The sequence below is a fragment of the Haliotis rubra genome, unplaced genomic scaffold, assembly GCF_003918875.1.
Source record: "Haliotis rubra isolate DU_JTF1 unplaced genomic scaffold, ASM391887v1 Scf5, whole genome shotgun sequence".
NCBI classification, from domain to species: domain Eukaryota; kingdom Metazoa; phylum Mollusca; class Gastropoda; order Lepetellida; family Haliotidae; genus Haliotis; species Haliotis rubra.
Genome location: NW_025767190.1, coordinates 3,142,305 through 3,168,291, shown reverse-complemented (window position 1 = coordinate 3,168,291; position 25,987 = coordinate 3,142,305). Strand labels below are relative to the sequence as shown.

At 40.5% G+C, this 25,987-nt stretch overlaps 1 protein-coding gene across 1 annotated transcript; it reads right to left on the bottom strand.

Annotated features, from left to right (window-relative positions):
* Positions 1-11,150: 11,150 nt before the first annotated feature.
* Positions 11,151-24,128, bottom strand: LOC124291789 (trypsin-like). The gene is made up of 7 exons (XM_046728861.1): positions 24,011-24,128; positions 16,874-17,007; positions 16,112-16,209; positions 14,361-14,626; positions 13,276-13,418; positions 11,694-11,748; positions 11,151-11,298 (listed from the first exon to the last, which is right to left on the bottom strand). Exons 1-7 carry the CDS (start codon positions 24,051-24,053, stop codon positions 11,195-11,197), a joined length of 843 nt encoding a protein of 280 aa, XP_046584817.1. The 5' UTR covers positions 24,054-24,128; the 3' UTR covers positions 11,151-11,194.
* Between the last annotated feature and the right edge of the window lie 1,859 nt (positions 24,129-25,987).

The following is a 25,987-nucleotide window of genomic DNA, read 5'->3' as shown; positions in this document are numbered from 1 at the left end:
GATCTTCCGTGCATATCAGCCACTGAGAAGCGGACATAGTCGTACTTGTTGAAGTGATCAGACATCCTGGTGAATTGTTAGCTGCTGGAAATCTCATTCGTGTTGCCGTATATGTGTCATTTACATGTGGAGGGACACATGGATCATGCATCATATGGTCGACTGGCACAATTCCCTCCGTGACCCTGCTGAATTCTTGACTGATGATACTAAACATCCACTTGCTGACAAAAATATAGATACATATTTTAAACTAGCATGTAACCGTAAAATTATGCCTTTATACAAAATACAAAATATGAACGGGTCATAGACCACCAGCAACTGAAGATAGATTACCAAACTTGAGTCGATGGGTACTTACAGAATATTTGCTTCCTGTATGGACCCAGTTACCCGTGAAGAATATTGATCTTCAGTGACCCATGCTTGTAAGAGGCGACTAACGGGATCGGGTGGTCAGGCTCGCTGACTTGGTTGACACATGTCATCGGTTCCCAATTACGCAGATCGATGCTCATGCTGTTGATCACTAGATTGTCTGGTCCAGTAGTATACACAATGGGGCTACGGGACCAGGTCCCTCCCAAGGGCTCAATTTTTTTTAAAAGATTTAAGTTTGATGGCTTCGACGGGTCTCTTGCCCACGAGTCTGGTGACTTCGTTGTTGATGACATCCACCACTCGCGGTAAGTGTACGACCCATTCCGTGTTTCTGTTTCCGGGATCCATTAAATCATGCGAGTATTGGTGCGAGAACGAGCCCGCGCATTCGTCCTTCATTTTGCCGAGCACTTTTTTTTTTACTTGGCTGTTCATAGGGTGATCTTTAGGGTAGTCGCTGGTGTCGTACAGGTGCATGTGTTTCTTCATGTCCTCGTACACGTCCTCGGTGTGTGAATTTCCATCAGCAGGGAATCTGTGTCCCTGTACAACACTTCACACCTGTCGCCGTACTGCTTTTTCAGCTCGTTGTAGTAGAAATCGTACATCAGGTGTTTGGATGAGTCGAGGATGCTCATCCCCACGTAAACGGGCCGGTTGAATTTGATGTGGCTTTTGTTCATGTGCACCGCTGCCAAGTCGTCGTCGAATATCTTGCTTCAGTTGAGCGCCGGGCTGGCTATGAGTTTCCTGAGTTTTTCTTCCTCGCTGTCTCTGACTAATTTCACGTTAACGCGTTTTCTCAAATTCTCAATCGTCTTGCCTAACACCGAGTTGTTCATGAGCTTGTACAAGTTTTTTTCGAAGTCGCTCGTGGCTTGTTTTCGCAGATTCGTGTTCAACCGAATGTAAGGTTCCATCCATGGACTTTGATCGAACTGGAGCGCCCTGTGTATTTTCGTGAGTTTCATTCCCAGCGACAAGTCAGCTGCATATTGCGATAGTGAACGACGTATTTTGACTTGTTCATCAAGATAGGCACGAGTTTTTCGACGTTAGCCAGCTTGTTGTCTCCCAGCAAGTTTCGTTGATATTCGGACACCCAGTCCGGGTTCACCGTCAATCGTTCAGAAGCTAGCGGATAGTAGCTGTTGTGAGATTCATGTAGTTCTGTGGGATAGTCCAAGTCCACTCCGAGCATGTAGCCTTTGTTCGAATCCGGCACGATGCTATTCACGTCAATCATTTCGGGCGAGGATACCCATTCGAATCCCCCGGTGGTGAGATACTGACTCATGGCCCAGCTGTACAGGTTGTTGGCGTCGAGATAGAGTATGTGTATGGTTGGTTTGCCGGGGTCGTGACCGGGAACGTACTTGTTGTTGGCTTTGGCGTATCGTTTGTAGGTCATGGAAATCCCGCCTCTCAAGCCTTCGTCACGAACAGGTGCATGTCGTAATCCGTCAGTAGTTTCAGCTCCACACCGGTCTTTTTCAACTAAGGGTCCCAAGAGAGACCGGGGGATTGGTTGGTTGAGGACAGGTTTATCTAACTTCGTATACAAGTACTTAACGAGTTAGTTAGTTATCTAGTTTTCTACTTATTTATCCAGTTGTTTATTTACAGTTCCATTTATCTGTGTATTCATACATAGATTCAACAAGTTAGTCTACATACATACATTGCCACTCTACCCTACTACACTACTGTACAACTCTTTAGTTTCCTTACACAACAACAAAGTTCTTTATCTAATAAGGGATCTGATTTTCTACCTGAACAATTTTCTAGTTACATATTCTGTTCACCATTCAATCTCTTACTACTAATGAAAACCTTCAGTTGCATAGCTGTAATTTACTGTCATGTAAACTGTCTATACAAATGTGATTAAAACTGATGAAAAAGGAAACCATACTAAAATGGCAACAGCCGGTAGGCGACGCAAGCGTTATGGATACTGCCTCGCTCGCTGATAACAAAGAAATGAATATTTCAAAACAAAATAATGAACTCACACTGGTATGACAAGCGCAATCAATAACACTGACTTCCATGAACTAAATGGTCCACAGGAATGAATAGTCCTTCCTTGAAAGTATTAAAATCAGGAATGAAAACCTACGGACGTATGTGACGTTACTGCGTGCGCACAAAACGATGTACACATTCATGCCGTCCATATTGGTCAGCAACACTTATCTGTGTTCAAATACGTGGCATGTACATAATAGTATATATGTTGATCCCTACTTTTTTCTTTCTGTATATGATGTGTGAAGCCCATTTCTGGTGTGAAATTGCTGGAATATTGCTAAAAGTGGCGTAAAACCATACTCACTCACACACTTTCTGTATATGAAACATGGAGAATAATTAGTGTTGAATTCGCTCAATGCATATTACATTTTATGTATTCTCTGAAATCCAAAAGGGTGCCACTTTTCTCATCTTCTGCAGTTACTTGTGTGTGTTTAGTTTATAATTGGCACCTCTATTTTGATCACCATATAGGGTAGTGTAAGGTTACATGCTCTATTGTCACTTCTTATGTATAATGTCCAAGTGAGAAGTTAGATATATGTGTGCCGGGTTAGAACATCTAAACATAGGGGATGACATCAGACAGATTGGAATCAGCTTTCTTCATAGCGTTCGCCAGTTCGCATCAGTGTGTTTGTTGGCATGATGTTACAGAAATGTGTAAGTTGGGTCTTTCACTGAAAACTGCCATTCGGTCTTAAGTATTTCGTATTGTTTGTATTATCAGATCGAACAGGTCAAAAATTAATTTTGTGGTGTCACCAGTCTTTAGGTATTTCTCGACATGTCGTGCAGGAACAACTCTTCCTCTTGATCTTCCGTGTATATCAGCCACAGAGAAGCGGACATAGTCGTACTTGTTCATATCATCGGACATAGTATTCCACGAAGCTGATGTAATTAATGACGTGAAGTTCTCTGACACTCTCTGACACTTGTTACCTCTCTACTTGTAAGTGACTCCTGTATACGCGGAGGAGGTCTCAACACAACCTCAACACGCATGTAATAACATTTTCAAGATTTACTCCACTGCCCACGCAACAAAACGCCGCTTGTTTGTTAAGCGGAAAACAGTAGAACAGGGCTTCATGTGTTACACCAAATCGCCACGTCGTGAACCTCCAGACACATCACATGGGTTCGTCAACTTCACATACACACATGGCCCACTCACTATATCACGACGACCTTCAATTTCAACCAACACAACTATCGTCACAGGTATTGCCACCTTCTCAATACCTTGTCGGCCTCAACTCCAGCTATAGCAGTCTCCATCTTCAATATCAACAATGTGCTCCCATATCTCATGATATGTCATCCTGTTCACAACTGCCAGCTCGACCCCAGCAAAAGCCCCGAGCCATAAGCTCTCTTATCACAACCCAACAGCAACACACACACCACCCGAAGGAACAATATTTCCCAAATTTAACCATGCAAGTAAATAAACGTTTCATCCAAGGCCCATGACCAACGTTTGAAATGCATGTGCCATTTGGCCGCCAAATTTGCATTTGTTTTGCAGGTCATGAAATAAAGAGCATTTGGGAGACAAAAATGACAAAGTAGTGTAAATATGGCCATATTATATTTATAATGTATGAAATACCCATAAATGTTGTACATTTATGACACAGGTTTAAACCCCATAGAAATCGTGTATGACCAGATTTAGATTTATCCTATATTTCTTAAATAAATTTCTAAATGCTCGGTCATAGATATACATGTATGAATTATTACCACATTAACAGAAGTTAGCACCTATTTCAATGGTGCGGTAATGTAACTGCATTACATAACCAGCAATGGCTCGTTAGAGTAAAGTATCGACGCCAGTCAGGAATGAGGTAATTAGTAATATATGATCCAAGTGTTTGCTATGAAATAACCATATTTGAAATGTAAGTATTTGATATGACTAAAACATGCTACACCTGTGTAATAGACAATGGTATATGTAAGACAACAGCACGCTGGGTACATGCATCCTAGAATACTTGTCATTCACATACATGTCGTTTTACCATGTAAATATATTGATTGTAATTTCACTAAAACATATTGAATTTACTTTCTTAGAGCTAATGCAATTAGCATATGTCTTGCCATACATTATCATTACATATGTGTGCATGTGTTTACATCTGCTTGTCTGCTTGTTTAACGCTACACATGGATATATTCTGTTTATATGTACATGGCGGCGGTCTGTAAATAATCGAGTCAATGGTAAAGGCAATACAGTGATTGACGCCATGCCCATAGCTTTTCGCAATAGGACAGCATAACGACTAGATATCACAAATTAATTAAAACTAGTTTTGATTAATTAAAACTAGTTTTATTAAATGCCAAATCTTTGTAAAATGTTAAATCAATGTTAAACAATATCAAATCGGGCTATAGATCGCCGGCAACTGAAGGTAGATCACTATGCTAGGGACCATGGGGCAATAGACTTTAAACAGCAATGAATGCACAATGCCACAGCAAGTGCAAAGACAGTTAGCTGTTCCTCGTCCTTTCTTAGTGGATGATTTCATAATGAAATGATGCGGTCCGGAAACAATGCCCAATATCAGCCTACCAAACGTACACTGTACGTCATTTACGGTCAGCATTTCAATGTGTCATACATGTACGCGTATTTTTTATTTTGTTATGCGTCTCTATGCGATAATAGGCTAATTACTTTCTTCAACAATCACATTTGAAATAATATGTAGTAAACAAGCGTTTGCAAATAATGTAATGTCATTAAGTCATTTTCCTTAATCTTACAATCATTTATAAGTTTGAGTTTGTCGTATATTCAATTATGGCGTTAAAAGTGCAATTCAGCAGGACGTATATGCGTTACGTAAACATCTTACTATCTTATTTTAAGCTCCTGGCCTAATTCTCAGGCTTTTGTTGTTCATGAGGCCGAACCGCTTTAATAGGATCTCCACAATAGTCTCGGTTAGAAGTGAAATTTTATTTGTCTCTAATGTTCAGTAGTTAACAAAAGCGACAAAGTCGTTTACATCATCGAAATAGATATATACTAGCCACATAAAGAAACTGTGCATTGTCAAAATATTATCCCAGTTGATAAGTACGATAACAATGTCAAAGGTACATATAAACTTTAATGGAGGGATCATGAGACCATTACAAGTCGGGAGAATTTCAATTGAAAAGTCAATCACAATGACGTCACGAGTCCACAAGCGGGACAGGGGTCAAACGAGCATGTCACAAGCTCAATAACGGGTATGTCCACCATCGGCATTGAGAACAGCAGTGCATCGACGACGCATAGAGCCTATCAAACGTGCAAGGAAGGCTTGTGGGATGTCACGTCAGATTCTCTCAAGTTCTGTTGCAAGGTCAAGGACGTTATCTGGCGGATGAGGAACACGGCGTAGACGTCGATCCATCTCGTCCCAAACATACTCTATCGGGGAGAGATCCGGTGAATTTGCAGGCCAAGGCAGTAAGTCAACTTTGTGATGTTGCCAGAAATCCATAGCAACCCTTGCCGTATGAGGGCGGGCATTGTCCTGTTGGAATATAAACCCAGGGCCATGACGTTGCAGAAAAGGGATTGCCACAGGTCGAAGAATCTGATCCCTGTAGCCCACACCAGTTAAGTTGCCCTGAACAATCACCAAAGTAGTTCTTTGGCGTGCTGTTATTCCACCCCAAATCATCACGGAACCACCACCAAAGCGATTCCTCTCCAAGACACAGGCCTGTGCATAACGTTCTCCCACGCGTCTATAGGCACGTTGACGTTCATCACTATGGGAAATGTTAAACCTGGATTCATCTGTAAAAAACAACATTTCTCCACCAAAACAAGGGCCTGCGGACATGATTTCGGCACCACATTCGGCGAGCTTGTCGATGACGTTGTGTCAGGATAGGCCGTATGGCGGGACGTCGTGGTCTGATCCCGTGATGACGTAAACGTTGTCGAACTGTGTTGGGGTGAATACGGCTAAGTCCTGGGAAGGTTCGGGCAGTCATCACTGCAGTCTGAAACCTGTGGCGAAGGTGGGTCACCCTTATCCGTCTGTCCTGTCTTGACGTTGTTACACGTGGACGTCCAGAACGTGGCCGATCGATGACGTCATTTGTGTTCTGGTATCGTCTCACCAGTGCAGAAATGGTGTTCCGGTGGCAGTGGAAATGTGCAGCCACTTGTCGGGGGTTGTGAGTGAGGGTGGGTGTGAGGATAGAAGGGTGAGTATGTGGGTGAGTTTGACGCATGCATGAATGTACTTATGTGTGCAAGAATTGTGATGTATGTGCAATATACATTTTTATTAATCTTAATATAATATGTTTCTTCTTCTTCTCCTTCTTCTTCTCCTTCTTCTTCTTCTCCTCCTTCTTCTTCTTCTCTTCTTCTTCTTCTTCTTCTCTTCTTCTTCTTCTTCTTCTTCTTCTTCTTCTTCTTCTTCTTCTTCTTCTTCTTCTTCTTCTCCTTCTTCTTCTTCTTCTTCTTCTTCTTCTTCTCCTTCTTCTTCTTCTCCTTCTTCTTCTTCTTCTTCTCCTTCTTCTTCTCCTTCTTCTTCTCCTTCTTCTTCTTCTCCTTCTTCTTCTTCTTCTTCTTCTTCTTCTTCTTCTTCTTATCTTGTAGAATCTCTCAGTGTTAGCCAATCATTAGTATGACACTTCCCACCCTCCAGGAATCCTGGCCGCTGTGGAATTACCCACGGAAGGTACCAGGTTACTATAAACAAACAAGGTTTACGCCCACCTGTTCGTTTACCCAGCACACAACTGGGATACAGCAGACAATGAGGATGTAGTTTACAGACAAGTATCGTGATTCAGATTAATAGTATTAAATGCATGAAAATGGTGCAAATTGTACATTTCATCACTTTACTCAGATAAGTTGTACAGTCGAGAAGAAGATTTACAGTACATTAACAAACAAAGGGGACAGGGTACTCACATTTGTCTGACAAACAGGGAAGTAATTAAGCTGGTGGCATAATGGAAACCTGTCCGCTTGCATTACAACATGAGCCTTAATGTCAAAGGCTTCAGCCTTTGTGGATATAAAAAAAATGAGATCCCAGTATTTCACACAAAGGGAAATTCAGTGGTCATCTTGTAATATGAACATATAAAACTGATTATATACATACCCTTGATATCAGGAATGATACGTAAGTTTCTAAAGAATGAAACCATTTGCAAATTTACAAATGTTTCCCCACTTAAGGAAATATTCATATTTTCAACCCTGGTAAACTTAGAAAAGATGCAATAATTTCAGCACCTTTTACAGGAATGTATTGGAAATAATCAATAATCAAGCATTTACTGGGATATCAACTATTGACTTCATGCTTGATAATGTCTGAAAATCCGGACATGAGCATGGTGCAAGTACTTATGACAATATACCATGAGCATTTGTTTTAAAGGTGCAGTTTCATATGCGAGCAAATACATCGCTTGCAGTTGATTCAGAACGCAGCAGCACGAATGATCCTGCGTGTTCACAAGTACAATCACTTCACTTAAAGAATCTTCACATGCTCCCAGTTTCATCATGGATTCATTTTACGATTCTTCTATACACCTACACGTGCTACAACAATCTAGCCCCGGCCTACTTGTGTGACCTTGTGAAATCTTGTATAAGCACATCTCCAAGGTCTCTAAGATCCCAAAATATACATCTACTGACTGTTCCATCTGTAAGAACGAGTACCTTTGGAGAAAGGGCTTTCCGATTTGCTGCTCCCACACTGTGGAATCAACTTCCAGAACATATTAAACCTAATGTGACAACATTCAAAAGCAGGCTCAATATTCATCTCTTCAGCGATGCCTTCCAATGCCCAAATTGCTAGCGCACAGAGAGAAACAGACCGTGATTGCAGCGCATTCAAAGAGTAAATCATCTTCATGATCATAATTAAACAAACACCCAAAGTTAGGAAATATCGAGGAACGTACGCAAATCCGGCCATAGCATGTATTTCCTACAGTACTGTATCCATGTATATTTCAGTGGTGTGCTATCCGGCTTTTGGTCCAGTGACATAAGTAGTCCCACCATAACCAAACAGCAGCGCCAACACATAATGTTCTGCTTTCACCATTGAGGAATGCAACGTTCAAAAAATGTGGTAACGTTTTTCCCATTAAGATGTTGTTTCCGATTCAGTAAAATATTTAAACATCTTAATGGGAAAAACTTTACCACATTTTTTTAATGTAGATTCACAGTTGTATAAGAACATATGTTATGAGTTATGTTGACGGTGCTTTTGTTATCGTCTTGATAATCGTTATTTTAATGCAATGGGTGAGTGAGTGAGTTGGTTTTACGCCGCATTTAGCAATATTCCACCTATATCACGTGTTATAGTCTTGCTAATGTTATTAAATGAAATAATACATAAGTCAATGTCATACTTTGTTTTATATATGTTGATATAAGCTTGCTAATGTTATAATGAAACGAACTAAAACATAAAAGTCAACATCATACTGTGTTTTATATACGGTGCCGTTTTAGCTCAGAAATCAGTAGCCGTTTTCGCCAATACGGTGCCGTTTTCGCCAAACAATTTAGGTGCCGTTCTGCTGTGGGGCCGTTTTAGCTATAACCCGTTTTCACAGTCTGATTGTAACATATACCTGTCGAACATACCTGTCAGCCATAATGCATTTACTGTGTATCCGATGTTTACTGGGTTTCCGATTCAGTAAAATATTTTAACATCTTAATGGGAAAAACGTTACCACATTTTTTAAAGTAGATTCACCGTTGTGTTATGTGTTATGTTGACGGTGCTTTTGTTATCGTCTTGATAATCTTGTTATTTTAATGCAATTTGGCGGGATGCTTATATTTCCCATGAATGTGTTTTCATGAATTGCAGCAATTCACTAAACGATTGGTCAGTGGATAATCGCACATCTTGACCGTAGTTGTGACAGAGACAGGTCACCATCCTTGAACAAACTCCAAAGTTCAAATACCTCCTCCTGCCTAGCTGTTGATGATTTGCGGATGTACGCCTTCAGCCTTCCTTCTTGTATAAGCCTTGTCTGGAGGGGTAGGAGGCTGGCCTCACGATGGAGCTCTGGGAGCACAATTGGTGCCCATGGGGGTGCTTACTTCTTGGCGAAATGTTTTACCTACGAATTTCACAAAGATGTTATCAATGAGAAAGTCCAACATTTCACATATTGTTTTCTCGGTAAACTTCAAATGACATTTGCTTTAATTTTTGACAATTTTTCCCGAACCTCTGAAGATAGATATGTTGGTATATCATTGTTCACCACGTTTTTACAAACGCCCCATGAATGAAGGAATCAAGTTTTTCCTTAAGTTGAAAAATGAAATGTTTTCACAGAACGGAACTCGGTCCGTTTCTAACTTTGGAAGCAACTCACTGTTGTTAGTATACTCGGTGTTATGGAGTTTACTCGGTGTTTTAAGCTGGATCTTGCCACACAGTTATAACATGTTATCCACCGTCGAATATCCCTTCCCGCCTGGTTTTCATCAATAACAATGTCAGATTCCAGTGGTAATAGAAACTACAGAAGCATTCGTACTATTGTAGTTTGTACAAATTTAAAATGATTACAGCAAATAATAAACAGTAAGAAAATTTTCTCTGCTTTTCATATACTTTCAAATCTATTTTTGTCAATACTGTTTTAAAGATTAAAAATGAAACATTTGAAGATTATGTTTAGTGTACCAAAAATACCTTATGTTTCCTATAAGAACCACTGTACGGAAGGGCACGGGATGGACTAGTGATAAAAAAGGTCACTCGTCACGCCCAGACCTGACTTCGAGTCCCCACATGGGTACAATGTGTGACGCGGTGGTATTGCTTGAATATTCCAAAACGTGGCATACAGCCATACTGAGACAATGTCAGAGCAATGTTGAAGTTCAGCTTAGTACATTTATGGTCAGGTACTGAAAATTGGCTGTACGAGTGTAATCCATCTGCGGTTACAGTGTCCCCTCTTCCGTTGATTGTTTATAATAAACTGTTCCCTGTGTGTAGTGGGCAGCTGATGATATACCGCGGATGATGGAGACGGAATATGACTGCAGCCATAGTGAGTGAGTGAGTTTAGTTTTACGCCGCACTCAGTAATATTACAGCTATATGGCAGCGGTCTGTAAATAATCAAGTCTGGACCAGACAATCAAGTGATCAACAACATGAGCATCGGTCTGCGCAATGGGAACCCATGACATGTGTCAACCAAGCCAGCGAGCCTGACCACACGATCCCGTTCGTCGCTTCTTACGACAAGCATGGGTTACTGAAGGTACATTCTAACCCGGACCTTCACGGGTCGCAGCCATGGTGAAATAGATAAAGCCCTTATTAACATAATGACTCGTCTCGGGGTTTTCAACCGTTAAAGTAAATGTAAAGAACTCTGATGCCATGGATCTTCGCTCTTGTTTTCTGTCTCCGGTTTGCATGGTCAAGATAAACACTTACTGTTCGGACGTATAGATGAATTATTGCTGACACCGGCGTTTTACGACACTCACGTTGTGACGGTATACTACATTTGTTTGATAATGTTACGTCAAGAGCATTGTGACGTGTATGCGTGCGTCCGTGTGTGCGTGCTAACCATTTGATACTGAATGTCGAATGGTTTGCGATTCAGATACTCTCTCTCTTACCTAACACCAAATCCAACCAATATTCAGTTTCTTAGAGTTTATTACAGCTCATGTCCCAGGTTGTCTTTAAGCATTTATGGTCTTGTCAATCCACTGCCGGGCACTCACGGTACTGGAGTAAACAGCTGGTGAGTTTGGTTCTGCACAGCCAAATCCCCAGCTAACGGTACCTGCACGATGAAAATGAGTTGTATGCACATTCAGTCTTTGAATTTTTACAAAAATATTTACAAGTACAGATGTGTGTTACGTTAGTGAATAGTGAAGCACGGTCATTCAACTCATGTTTGACAAAGGTTCAAATAAATAGGAGCCAGTAAATACTTCTTTGAATGCTCTTACTGCTCACGTTTAATGTTTTTGGAGAGGAGTTGGCATATTAATTATCTTTAGCATGTGCATTGCGTTACTATCCGTCGTTAGTTTTTTGGTAACAGCCTATCGTATAGGATGTAAGGTACAATCAATGTCAGCCTTCTATCTTTGCGAGAAAAACATTCTTTTCGACTGTTGACTTTTGAAATAGATTTTGAAAGTATTCAAATAGGAATTTCAATAAACATACCGATAATTTCCATACGGCTGTTGTGATAGCACATTAATGGCCCTCCGCTATCCAGCTGAAAACAGATGTTGAAAGTCTTGAACAAGAACGTCAGAGTTAGAGAACCACTTCATATGTCATACATTTGAGTTGTTCCGAAGTTTGTAAAGTTCTGATATATTTACTTACACGTGTAACCAATAGCCATAAAAGGCAGGGTCGAAACTCACTGCATGAAACCCCAATAAGTGACAAACCACGAGAGTCTGATGTATAAGGGTCATGAAAGTGTGTATGTTGTGTGTCGTGTCAGCTGTGGGAACCAGATACAGGGCAACGACAGAACAAAACAGCCATCATGCACTTGTCTGGTAGTCCTGGAGGAACACCAGGTGTTTGCGGCATGGTTAGCTGATGGATTCCATGGTCTACCTGTCTCTTGATCACGGACGAGTACACGGACGTGCTCTATACCCATTCATTCTCCCACAAGTTCCGGTAATATAGGGCCAGCTAACCTAAGGAACATTTGTGTTGTGGAAGATGATGTCAGCAGATGATAAGCTGGGTACAGGTGATGCATAGGGGCGTAGTTAACACAACATTTGTGTTTAGTAGTAACTTGGGGATGAATGAATGCAGATAGAACACTATAAAGAGCAACATATGTTATATTTGGGATTACACCGTCTTAGTAAAGTACAAATTCTAGTACTTTTTGAGTTGAGTCCCATCCGGGATTCGAACACACACCCTCAGAGTCAGGCACCTAATCGCCAGCACACAAAGTCTACCGCCTAACACACTCAGCCAACGCGACTTCCACTATAAAGAGCGCCAAACCCCATGATGGAACTATACCTTGTGTTTCTGAAAAACATTTACATTTTTATACAGGTTCACAGTGAGAAAGATATCCCCAACTGTCCCTCTTCATAATAATGACAGTATAAATAGTCTCTTTATTGCAATGTATTCAAAGCACCAACTAATATCTCGAGGACGTGAGGTCGGGGAAGTGCTGGTGGAGCTCCTGTGCATAGAGCTCGGGTCACAAATCAGTTGAAGTTAAGCAACGTTGAGCGCAGAGAGTTTGCGGATGGGTGACCGTGTTGGGCAGCTTGACTCCTGAGAGTTTCTAGGACTTCAGTCCTGCCCCACAACGAAACACAGAAAATTGTGGTGCATCAATGAGCAGCGATCCGGGTCAGTACATGTACCCTCAACCTCTACATGAGGTTGTCTAAACCATTAGCCTTGTCTAAATGAAAGATATATGCTGCATGACTTGTTTGCATATCACTGTTCCTTGACCGAGTTGCGTCTTTCTCCCAGTATCATTCAGATCAGGTCTTGTTTGATGGTTGATTACTACTCGAGTGGTCAGGCTCGCTGACTTGGTTGACACATATCATCGTTTCCCCAGCTGCGTAGATCAATGCTCATGCTGTTGATCACTGTTGATTATCGGGTCCAGACTCGATCATTTACAGACCGCCGTCATATGGCTGGCATATTGCTGAGTGCGGCGAAAAACTATACTCACTCACTCACTCGTATACTTATATACTCGTATACGTATATCTGGTGCTAGTTTACAAACCTTGCAAGAATCCTTCCCTCCTTGTGGATAGCCTGCACACAGCATTGATGAGTTGCGAAAGTCAGTACCATAGATACCTTCACATGTTTGCTGGGACATGATTGGCTTGTCCACTACTTGCAGCATGTCTGATGGGGCACTTTCTGCAATTACAAGAAAGGCCACGATGACAAAATAAACATTTACACGTACTCCATAAACTGTACTCCATAAAATCCTTCAAGTGTAATAGATACATAGGTTTTTTTCTCTGTTAACAGTCTAACACTAAAGCACTATTCGGATAAGGGAATGTCGTTTTTCCTGCCGCACTCCACGAACACTGACTGGTGTCAAATCCACATTTAAATCTCCCGTGTTCCCGTGTTATTACTAAACAGGATCCTCTAGAACAAAGCTTCAACCATAATACAGTCGAGCACCGTTGTCTCGATATCCATAGGACCAAGGTAAAACATATCGAGTTATCCGAACTTCGAGACATCCGACCAGGGTATATCTTCACATATCATTATGACAGAAAACAAAACAAAAAGTAGATTTCATATATATTTACACTACCGCATCCCTTTGATTCATGTCGCACCGTGTGTAAACGTGTGGAAACAACCTCAGAGGGGTATTGCCCATGAAAGGTAGGTGAATATCGAGTTTCTTTGCAAATATCGAGTTAAAAGGGTAAGTTTGCTTGTTGCGACGATGGAATTATATCGAGATATCCGAAATATCGAGACATCCGTATCGAGTTAAAAGAGGTTGAATAATAATAAATTATGAGGGATTTTGCTGGGACAGAGATGTTATATTGAGACAACCGAGATATCGAGTCAACCGAGATATCGAGTTGACAGAGTTCGACACAACGGTGCTGGACTGTATATACAAGTGGTACATGTCCCCTTGTGTCGGAGAGGCTTGACAGATCCCCCTGCAACAGAACTGCAAATGTGTTGAAATAACACTGACTTGTCAACTAAAAAGCAGTTCCATGAATTATTTTTAAATCCTTTTAGCGAGCAATTTAAGTACCTGATATCTACGTTCGACATAATTGCAGAGTTGTCTTTACATGTTTGTGACCATACCTACGGATGTGGTACCCCATCCAATAACATAGCATATGGTTCCTGATGACGGCTTGTTGGCGGCAACACAGCCGAAGTTGATTTCTGGCCGTTGTATTTGTGGAGGAACAGCAAGTTCCATCAAACCCGTGTCATATTCCAACGTGATAGGGTTGAATGACGGATGGTTCATTGTTTGCTTAATGGCGATGGTCTCGGATGAAGCTTCATTTTTGGATAAATCATGAGCACCAAGGACGACTTCCAAATCAGATACTACTGCTCCACTGTACAACAGAACACGTTTTAGGTAATCTTTAGTAAAGTAAACAAATGCTAATCGTCATGATTCCCCCTTTCCACATTGCACATATGAGAGACGTTTTGCTCCTTATTACAGAACATGAGCCCCAAAAATGAGTAACTTTGCTTTCCTGCATACATTGATCCCAGTGCACTTCCTGCAGACAGCAAGCCCTTGTTAGTCTCTACAATGCACTTACTGCAGACAGCGAGCCTTTGTTAGTCTCTACAATGCTCCTACTGCAGACAGCGAGCCCTTGCTAGTCTCTACAATGCTCTTACTGCAGACAACGAGCCCTTGTTAGTCTCTTCAATGCACTTACTGCAGACAACGAGCCTTTGTTAGTCTATACAATGCACTTACTGAAGACAGCGGGCCCTTGTTAGTCTCTACGATGCACTTACTGCAGACAGCGAGCCCTTGTTAGTCTCTACAATGCTCTTACTGCAGACAGCGAGCCCTTGTTAGTCTCTACAATGCACTTACTGCAGACAGCGAGCCCTTGTTAGTCTCTACAATGCACTTACTGCAGACAGCGAGCCCTTGTTAGTCTCTACAATGCACTTACTGCAGACAGCGAGCCCTTGTTAGTCTCTACAATGCACTTACTGCAGACAGCGAGCCCTTGTTAGTCTCTACGATGCACTTACTGCAGACAGCGAGCCCTTGTTAGTCTCTACAATGCACTTACTGCAGACAGCGGGCCCTTGTTAGTCTCTACAATGCTCTTACTGCAGACAGCGAGCCCTTGTTAGTCTCTACAATGCTCTTACTGCAGACAGCGACCCCTTGATAGTCTCTACAATGCACTTACTGCAGACAGACCCGTGAAGATCCGGGTTACAAGTGGGGTTCAGTAACCCATGCTTGTCATAAGAGGCTTGTCGTCAGACTCGCTGACTTGGTTGACACATGTCATCGGTTCCCAATTGCGTAGATCGATGCTCATGCTGTCGATCACTGGATTGTCTGGTCCAGACTCAATTATTTACAGACCGCCGCCACATAACTGGAATATTGCTCAGTGCGGCGTAAAGCTAAACTCACTTACTCACTACTGCCGACAGCGAGCCCTTGTTAGTCCATACAATGCACTCACTGCAGAAACCGAGCCCCTCATAGTCTATACAATGTACTTACTGCAGACAGCGAGCCCCTCATAGTCTAAACAATGTACTTACTACAGACAGCAAGCACCTCATAGTCTATACAGTGCACTTACTACAGACAGCAAGCACCTCGTGGTCTATACAATGTACTTACTGCAGACAGCGAGCCCCTCATAGTCTAAACAATGTACTTACTACAGACAGCAAGCACCTCATAGTCTATACAATGTACTTACTACAGACAGCAAGCACCTCATAGTCTATACAATGTACTTACTACAGACAGCAAGCACCTCATAGTCTGTACAATGTACTTACTACAGACAGCAAGCACCTCATAGTCTATACAATGTACTTACTGCAGACAGTGTGCGCCCGTGAGTATATACCACTTGTTAGAGGAACCCTTCAGAAGAGACCCTCCACACTGGAAGACCCCTCGATACTTCAAAGCAACCTTTGATGTAAGAAACGTGTAAGATGAAAACTTGATGAAATCAGTGTCTGAGGATATACATACGCCATGGCCTTGCAGCCCTGCCATTATTCAACTAACAAATAATCAATAGTTTCCTTACCAGACACACTAATACATACAAATACATTTGTAGAGCAACTGGTATCCATCACAAAGATCCTCGGTGGCGCTATCACAAGCTTAGAACGGGTCAAAGCGTTGATGTACAGTACAACGACGGTTGGCTCAGAAAATTCCAGGCCGGTGGCGTTGCCTAGTGGTTAAAGCGTTCGATCGTCACGCCGAACACCCGGGTTCAATTCCCCACATAGGTACAATGTGTGAATTTCTGGTGTGCACAGAGTGCGATATCTCTTCAAATCTCGTTGTTTTAATGTAATATCTCTTCCACCTTATTTGTTTCCAGCGTGTCATAATGTATTGTTCCACCAGAGTATTGTTATACAATATCCGTTTCACCATTCTGTCAGTTATATTCCAGACTGTGTTGACTCTACCAGTGTGTTTAATGCAATGTTCCTTTCATCACGAAAATCATATGAGCGGATAAATGAAAATCATTGTAAGATATTACATTTCTTTGTTATAGATTTGTCCCTTCGTATTAGACAACAGAGCGAGTGATCTTAACTTGTGTACTTACCATCCATGGAAACGAATGAGGTGTCACTATGTTCCCTCCAACAATTCGTTTGTTGTTTGTTTTAGTGAGGGTTGAGTAATCAAAACCAACACTGTTTGTACCACAACCTTGAGGATCCAAATCCATGGCTGTCCCTGTAATTAAGTTTGTAAAGGCATATTATACGTACGCATCATGTTGCCATGATTGCACACAAGAAAGCATACCAAGTATTATCATAGAGTATGAGAACAGACGATGCATCTGTAATGGCCTTAGACGGTCGCAGTTGTTGTAAAGTGGACAGATATTGTACTTATAGGAAACTCCACGTCCACGAACCAAAAATGCAAACATGTAATCAAGTGCAAATGGGTAGGAGTAGCTCCGGTTTCGGAGATCCGTTCCAAAATGCAGTGACTTGATATCATGACAGTTCCATCTTCCATATAAGCACTGTTCCCCTATTAAATACACATTTATGAATGACTAACAATAATTTCATTGCTAGAAATCACGTTATCTTAGGTGATTCGTTTGCCGTGTCTTTGGCGCCACTGTAAAACTTTCAATACAGATAGCTCTCTGTCATAGACAACAAATCAGTAGTATGAATAACAGGAAGACTTCACTAGTAAAAAACCTGTAACAAGTAATGGTTACAATGACAGCATTACTTGTGTAACTAAAAGATTTAATTGTTCCGGATTGCGATCCACGTTTTTTTATGCCCAAGGGGCAAGGGAGGTAACTCCAAGAGTGGAAACTGCGGTTTACCCTGTGCTTCACTGCGGTGAAGATGACAAGAGATGTAGGCAGTTTAATGGGTTTGCAATTTGTCTTGAACCGACAACATGGAGGAAGACAAACATAAGAAACAATTAACAGTCCGATGTATGATCATAATATATAAGACTGGTTATCGCCCTTGAGTAGTCAAGTCGCACTCATTTGGCTCGTCAGAAAAATATATAATTATCCCTCAAAACAACACCAAAATTGTATGGGAACTAGATATACTCCATTATGGGGATATCTATAGAGCTGTGGCCTGCAAGAATCGGAAAGTTTGTGCATCCTAGAGGTGTAAATCAGATGGAAAACGTGCTACCCTACCAGCCGACATGCAAATGGACGCCAGGTATGGACATTGCATATCGACTCCTCCTATGTGGATCCCTCATACTTGCTATTTTGAGCGCTGGGATAATCCTAGAGGGTTATATCAAGGATTCAAACCTCACCACGACTCCACCGGCTTCAGCCTGTGCTACAGATGATTTTTGTGATGTTCTCTCAACATCTGTGACGTCAGTGACAATGTTTACATTTCGAAAACAGGACAGTCGTCACAACATGAACGTAAGTACTCTACCTAGTGGCTTTGTGATTTTCTCAAGGTTGTTAAGAGCCGGAGACGTAGAACTAAACCCTGGGCCTCCCAGTAGGGAACTAGAGGACATGAAAGCAGAGATTATTAAACAGATAAGAGACTTGGAGGGCAGATTGTCAAAAGATGTCAATCTCGGTAAAGGAGGACATAAAATCATTGAAAGTAGAGATGTCGGACATACGGAATGACCTTTTGATAAACAAACAGGAGCAGGAAGTACTAAGGCTTGATATCGATTCTATCAATGAAAAGGCAGACATAATAGAACACCGTGTGACAAAGATCGAGGATAGAATAGAGGATCAAGAGAGACGAAATCGGAGAAACAATATGATTCTGTATGGTGTATCCGACAGCAGGAACGAAACCTACACAGAGAGCAAAAGGAAAGTACTGGATATCATTAACAGCGCACGGGAGACAAAGAACTTACCCCATCTAGTCCCTAGGATGTAGAACGGGCCCACAGGCTATCGTCTTACGATCCCAACAAGACAAGGCCTATCATTGCTAGAATGTGTCACTGGGAAGACAAATGGCACTCCGTCAAGCTGAGAACTGTCCTGAAGGAGCGAGGTTACGGAATTGCTAACGATCTGACGAAATCACAGAGAAGTGAGCTTAGCAGGCTTCGAACCGAGAACCCGGAAACCAGATTCTACTTCAAGGGGAACCAGCTTGTGCGCGAAGCTAGGGAAACAGATAGCTCGCGAAGTGTCGACCCAACCGAGGACCGAGGACAAAATCCTACCCAAAGTAGGTCGCGACCATTGAGATCTACCTACCGTGCTGGGTCTCGGGGTCAGTCGCGCTAGGGGTGTGGCACGGGCCGACCAAATGTGCAATCTTGGACGCAATCTAGTGTGCGATCCGGGGTGTGTGATTGTAGGACACTTCAAGAGGACGAGAATGACATTGTATACAACACGAAAGACTGTAGTAAAAACATAAAATTCATATTCTGGACCATCTCGGGTATTACTCAGAAACTTCATGACATCGACTTTGGTACCTTTATCAAATCGTTTGATATCATTGGTTTAACAGAGACTTGGAGTAATGATCATTGTGCAAATGACGTATTTACAGATTTCGCCTGTTTGAATAAAGATGGAGATAAGATAGCCTCAACTGGGAGACTCTCTGGTGGAATAACTGTAATGGTAAGAAAAACACTAACTAAATATATCAAATGTACTGAGATCACAGAAAATGCAATTTTTATATTGTTTGAGAAGTCACTGTTTGACATCGATAGAGATCTTTTATATAGCTGTGTGTATATACAACCAGAGGGATCATCTTGGTATGAGAAATTTAGTGGACATTGTAAAATGGTATTTCACTTTTCCAGGAGAAACTGTTGGATAAAATGTCTGATCTACCAGATATATACTTGCTTTGTGGGGTGATTTTAATGCTCGGACAGCTACGCTTCCCGACTTTGTTGATGATGACATAATATATCATACGGAAAGTAAAGATCATTCCATGTGGGATTTCATATTGGATCATTTTAACCTTGAACGGTTCTCCTGTGACAAAGTCGTCAACCATTTCGGCAGATGCCTCTTAGATTTATGTAGCATTTTAAATATACATATTGTGAATGGCAGATGTGGTAAAGATTTTAAAGTAGGGATTTTACATTTATAGGTACAAATGGCAATGCGTCATAGACTATGTCTTAGCTTCTGCACATTTATTTGACAAAGTGCTAGATTTTGCTATACCTACTAAAGCAGAGTCCTCTCACCTCCCGTTAACCTTAGATTTACGTGCGCATCACCCACCAGTAGAGCCAAAGACTATGAGTGGTAAATATAAATCTGATCATGAAGCATACAAATTTGTTTGGAATAGCAAGATGTTGTCGCAATTCAGAAATAATCTACTATCGGATGATATACAAGACTTATTTGATAAATCTGTTGATGTAGCATTCACTGATATAAGTCAATGTGTAGATTATGTCGTAGAAGCATTGTGTCTAGCTGCTTTTGATATGAAAAGACGGATACGCCCCTTCTCAGAACAACATAATACGAATATCTGGTATGATGAAGAATGTAATCATTTAAAAAAAGAACGGTGTAAATTTCTTAACTCCTTCCGAAAAGATAAAACCTTGCAATCCCTGGAGAGATATCACAAAGCTAGAAACAGATATAATACAACCTGCAAGGAAAAGAGAAAGGCATTTATGGAACAGAAAAGAAAAAACCTAGAAAAACCTAGAAAATAATATAAATGATGCCAAAAAATTCTGGTATGAACTTAAAACACTAAATCCTAAGAAAAGCCAAAATAATAACATTGAAATCGACGAATGGTTCAATTACTTTCAGTCATTATTCTCAGCCTCTGATAACAACCCAGATCCAAATAGACAAGACTATGTGAACGATACTGAGTCTACTCATATTACAGGTGTAGCCCCCGACATATTGGATGCCCCAATAAGTAGAGATGAAATACTTAACAGTATACAACATCTAAAGTGTAACAAGTCACCAGGATTAGACAACATCCTCCCGGAATTTTTCAAACATTCATCTGATCTTTTACTTCCATATCTTGAGCTTATTTTCAATATTATCCTCGACACTGGGAACTTTCCTGAATCTTGGTCAGTTGGCATTCTTGTTCCAGTCTATAAACAGGGTGACCCTAAAGATACCAATAACTACCGTGGAATAACTGTACTTAGTATATTTGGCAAGTTATTTACTTACATTATCAACAAAAGATTAGTTAAATGGACTGACGTCATGGATCAGATATACGAGGGTCAAGCGGGCTTTAGGGAGGGATATACAACAACAGATAATATCTTTATACTGTATAGCCTAATACAAAGATACCTCAGCTCAAAAGGTGGAAAGTTCTACGCACTATTCGTTGATTTTGCAAAGGCTTTCGATTCTGTGCAGCGGGATAAACTATGGAGACTTCTACAATCGCACGGTCTTAGTAGTAAAATGAATAAAATGTTGAAGAGTATATACGAAAATGTTAAAGTGTGTGTAAGGAATCAGCATGACTTATCTGAACCTTTCATTAGTGAACTAGGTGTTAGACAAGGCTGTATTTTAAGCCCTTTCCTTTTTACGTTTTTCATTAATGAATTAGCAATACAAATATGTGACACATGTACGAATGGGATTCAACTACACCCAGATACAATACAACTATTTCTGTTACTCTTTGCCGATGATATTGTACTATTTTCTAGTACTGTTAGCGGTTTACAGAAACAAATAGATGAATTAGACACATTTTCTGACCAATATAAATTGTGTGTAAACAGAGACAAAACCAAAATTATCGTCTTTAAGAAAGGTGGCAAACTCTCTAAATTAGAAAAATGGTATTATAAAGGGCAACTACTCAAAACTACCAGTGTTTATAAGTATCTTGGTGTATATTTTTTGTAATAGTCTTTCCTGGTCCAAACACACAAAACAAGCGTCAGCACAAGCCTTGAAAATCCTAATCGGTGTTTGTAAAAATATGAGATCGTTGGGTGAAATGTCCTTTAACACATTCTTTAAAATATTCGATATGAAGATAAGTCCAATACTTTTATATGGCTCTGAGATATGGGGATTACAACAATATGACAGTATTGAAAGAGTTCATTTATATGCATGTAAAAAGGTTCTTGGTGTAAAACCGAACACATGTAATAGGATGGTTTACGGAGAATTAGGTAGATTCCCCTTGTTTATATACTCTTCCATTAAAGCCATAAAGTATTGGGTAAGATTACTGCATATGCCATGCCATAGGTTTCCGAAAAAAATGTTATGATATGATGAAATTGTATGACGAAAATGGGAAAAGGAATTGGGTGAGTGATATTAGGGAGTTGTTGTACAAAACTGGTTATGGTTATGTGTGGTGTGATCACAATGTTCAGTTGCATACCAATTTTATCATATCCTTTACACAAAGAATGAAAGATATCTATTTCCAGTCTTGGTCGGAATCACTACTTCTATCCACAAAATGTTTATACTATAACCAATGGAAATCGGACATACGTTTTGAAGACTATTTAGCAAAAATCGGCGTAAAGAAGTTCCGTATAGCTCTCTCTCGTTTTCGTTGCTCTTCCCATGAATTATTTATTGAAACTGGCAGGTATGCAGGCATACAAAGAGAAATCAGAATATGTCAGTTATGTAATATGAGTACTGTTGAGGATGAACTACATTTTCTTCTAATCTGTCCTGCTTATACGACTCTACGAACAAAATACCTAAAGCCATACTATTATAAACATCCAAGTGTAAGAACATTAATTTCACTATTAACAGATACTACCACATCAATATTACAGAATCTGGCAATGTACATCTATTTCGCTATGAGATTAAGAAAAAAGTATTGTTACAGAAAAGAATTTATAAATGATTTCTATCTACTCATGTAAACTCTAAATGTACTACAGGCCTGTGGCCTTTTAAGTACTGAAATAAAGATTGATTGAATATATAAGAAGTAAAGAAACGTCGTGTATAAGAATGAGCAAACCTTTCGTTATGTCTACAACAACTTGTGTACACTATCTTGCCTATGGTATCCACCTGGATGCTACATACCGGGAAGGCACTGTTTGTTCATTGAATTATATGTAGGCTGTATATGATTGACTTTAATTCAAATTCCGCGTGTCTGCGCGCGGCTTCATGGAGGCACGGCGGAGCGGTGGGGTGACCTAGTGGTTCAAGCGTTCGCTCGTCACGCTGAAGGCCCGGGGTCGATTCCCCACATGGGTACAATGTGTGAAGCCCATTTCTGGTGTCCCCCACCGTGATGTTGCTGAAATATTGCTAAAAGTGGCGTAAAACTATACTCACCCACTCAATCATGAAGGCACACCAATAGTGTCTGAACAACTTCATGTCTCATAAGTGTTGGGATTGTCAACATATCCGCACTTAGTACCCCTTTAACGACAATATAACAGCACGAGACATAGTTTTAAAATACATTGCACTATTAATATATATTATCTGTCTACCTTTATGATAAGAGAAATGAGGTCTTCTCACATTAGATTTGCCGCTGTTGTAATGTGTCACCTTACATATAAGAAGGAGTGGCATAAATAACATAGGCAGGTACCATGATTGTGAAAATCACAAATATTGCATAATTATACTTGTTTTTCCCTTACAAGCTCATAAAACATATTTATCCAGTAAACCGTACCAGATCCCTCAAATGGTCAGCCCAGATAATTAACACTGAGTGAGTGAGTTAACATTTTACATCGCAATATTACAATCAAATAGCGATGAAAACAAGGTAATCATTTTAAAATATCTGTCGACAAAGGACAGTAAAATAGGTGGGTATATCACAGTAGTTTTAAAATAAAACCAACCTGACCATAATTAAGATAAGAAGACAGTGAATTAAAAAGATTCATTCTTACCAATTAAAACCAGGCTATAAACCATTAACAACCAATGTTTGACCACCTTACTGGGGATCAAGGGGAATAACAGTGCTTATGCTTCCTACATGATATCCCAGCAAGAGATAATTAATAACATACGGAAACGAACTACAATTCGTCAAAGGCTGTCAGTAGTGTTCATTACATGTATGATTGCTAACTGTACCTTGTAAATTAGTTGTGTGAATATTTTGATGATGGATCAAATAATGAATTGTTTCCTAAACCAACTGTCAGAACAAATATCATCATAGAAGCCCAAGATCAAGTAATAGAGTGTAGTATAGTCTCTTACCTGTAAACAATGACCCCAATATGAAACCGAGTAATAGTGCCATAACTATGGACGGCTTGCCCCAGAACCTGAGACACCTCAACTCTTTAGACTTGGATTGCCTTCAGTTTTAGGGCAGATAAACTCACACGACAGATACAGATGGCCGCTTATTGTGCTGATTTAGCATTTTGTAACGTATATAGCAATTTTTCTGTTTAATACATAAATCATAAATTAAAACCAATTTTTTGGGTGTATGTTACGATATCAATCTAAGGTAATTAAAAACGATCAATTATACAGTTGGGGATATCTATCTCACTGTGAACCTGCATAAAAATGTAGATGTTTTTCAGCAACACAAGGTATAGTTCCACCATGGTTTGGCGCTCTTTATAGTGGAAGTCGCGGTGGCTGAACGGATTAGGTGGTTGACTTTGTGTGCTGGCGATTAGGTGCCTGATTCTGAGGGTGTGGGTTCTAATCCCGGATGGGACTCAACTCAAAAAGTACTAGAATTTGTACTTTACTAGGATGATGTAATCCCAAATATAACATATGTTGCTCTTTATAGTGTTCTATCTGCATTCATTCATCCCCAAGTTACTACTAAACATTAATGTTGTGTTAACTACGCCCCTATGCATCACCTGTACCCAGCTTATCATCTGCTGACGTCATCTTCCACAAAACAAATGTTCCTTAGGTTAGCTGGCCCTATATTACTGGAACTTGTGGGAGAATGAATGGGTATAGAGCACGTCCGTGTACTCGTCCGTGATCAAGAGACAGGTAGACCATGGAATCCATCAGCTAACCATGCCGCAAACACCTGGTGACTACCAGACAAGTGCGTGATGGCTGTTTTGTCTGTGGTTACCCTGTATCTGGTTCCCACAGCTGACACCACACACAACATACACACTTTCATGACCCTTATACATCAGACTCTCTTGGTTTGTCACTTATTGGGGTTTCATGCAGTGAGTTTCGACCCTGCCTTTCATGGCTATTGGTTACACGTGTAGGTAAATATATCAGAACTTTACAAACTTCGGAACATCTCAAATGTATGACATATGAACATATACTGGTCTTGGACGTTCATCGTGTATGTTTTTATACAACAACAGTGATGAAATGGCAGTGGTGACATGGATGGAATGGATACAGTATTGCTGAGTTCAAACCAAAAAGGAAGCAAATCCTACTCAGCTTACCCTAGGACAAGTGGTTCTCTAACTCTGACGTTCTTGTTCAAGACTTTCAACATCTGTTTTCAGTTAGATAGCGGAGGGCCATTAATGTGCTATCACAACAGCCGTATGGAAATTATCGGTATGTTTATTGAAATTCCTATTTGAATACTTTCAAAATCTATTTAAAAGTCAACAGTCGAAAAGAATTTTCTTTCTCGCGAAGATAGAAGGCTGACATTGATTTTACATTACATCCTATACGATAGGCTGTTACCAAAACAGCTAAGGACGGACAGTCACGCAATGCACATGCTAAAGATAATTAATATGCCAACTCCTCTCCAAAAACATTAAACGTGAGCAGTAAGAGCATTCCAAGAGGTATTAACTGTATTGTCAAACATGAGTTGAATGACCGTGCTTCACTATTTGCAAGCGTAACACACATCTATACTTGTAAATATATTTTTAAAAATTCAAAGACTAAATGTGCATACAACTCATTTTCATCGTGCAGGTACCGTTAGCTGGGGATTTGGCTGTGCAGAACCAAACTCACCAGCTGTTTACTCCAGTACCGTGAGTGCCCGGCACTGGATTGACAAGACCATAAATGCTTAAAGACAACCTGGGACATGAGCTGTAATAAACTCTAAGAAACTGAATATTGGTTGGATTTGGTGTTAGGTAATTAGAAAAAGTGAAAGAGAGAGAGTATCTGAATCGCAAACCATTCGACATTCAGTATCAAATGGTTAGCACGCACACACGGACGCACGCATACACGTCACAATAC

What these genes read in the sequence shown, in the direction of transcription:
- LOC124291789 (XM_046728861.1), bottom strand. Translation starts at nt 24,053, where the DNA reads ATGGCACTATTACTCGGTTTCATATTGGGGTCATTGTTTACAG. An exon ending in ATTGGGGTCATTGTTTACAG is followed by an intron (nt 17,008 to 24,010) that starts GTAAGAGACTAT and finishes ACTTAATTACAG; the next exon opens with GGACAGCCATGGATTTGGAT. An exon ending in ACGGGCGCACACTGTCTGCA is followed by an intron (nt 14,627 to 16,111) that starts GTAAGTACATTG and finishes TCTGTTGTACAG; the next exon opens with TGGAGCAGTAGTATCTGATT.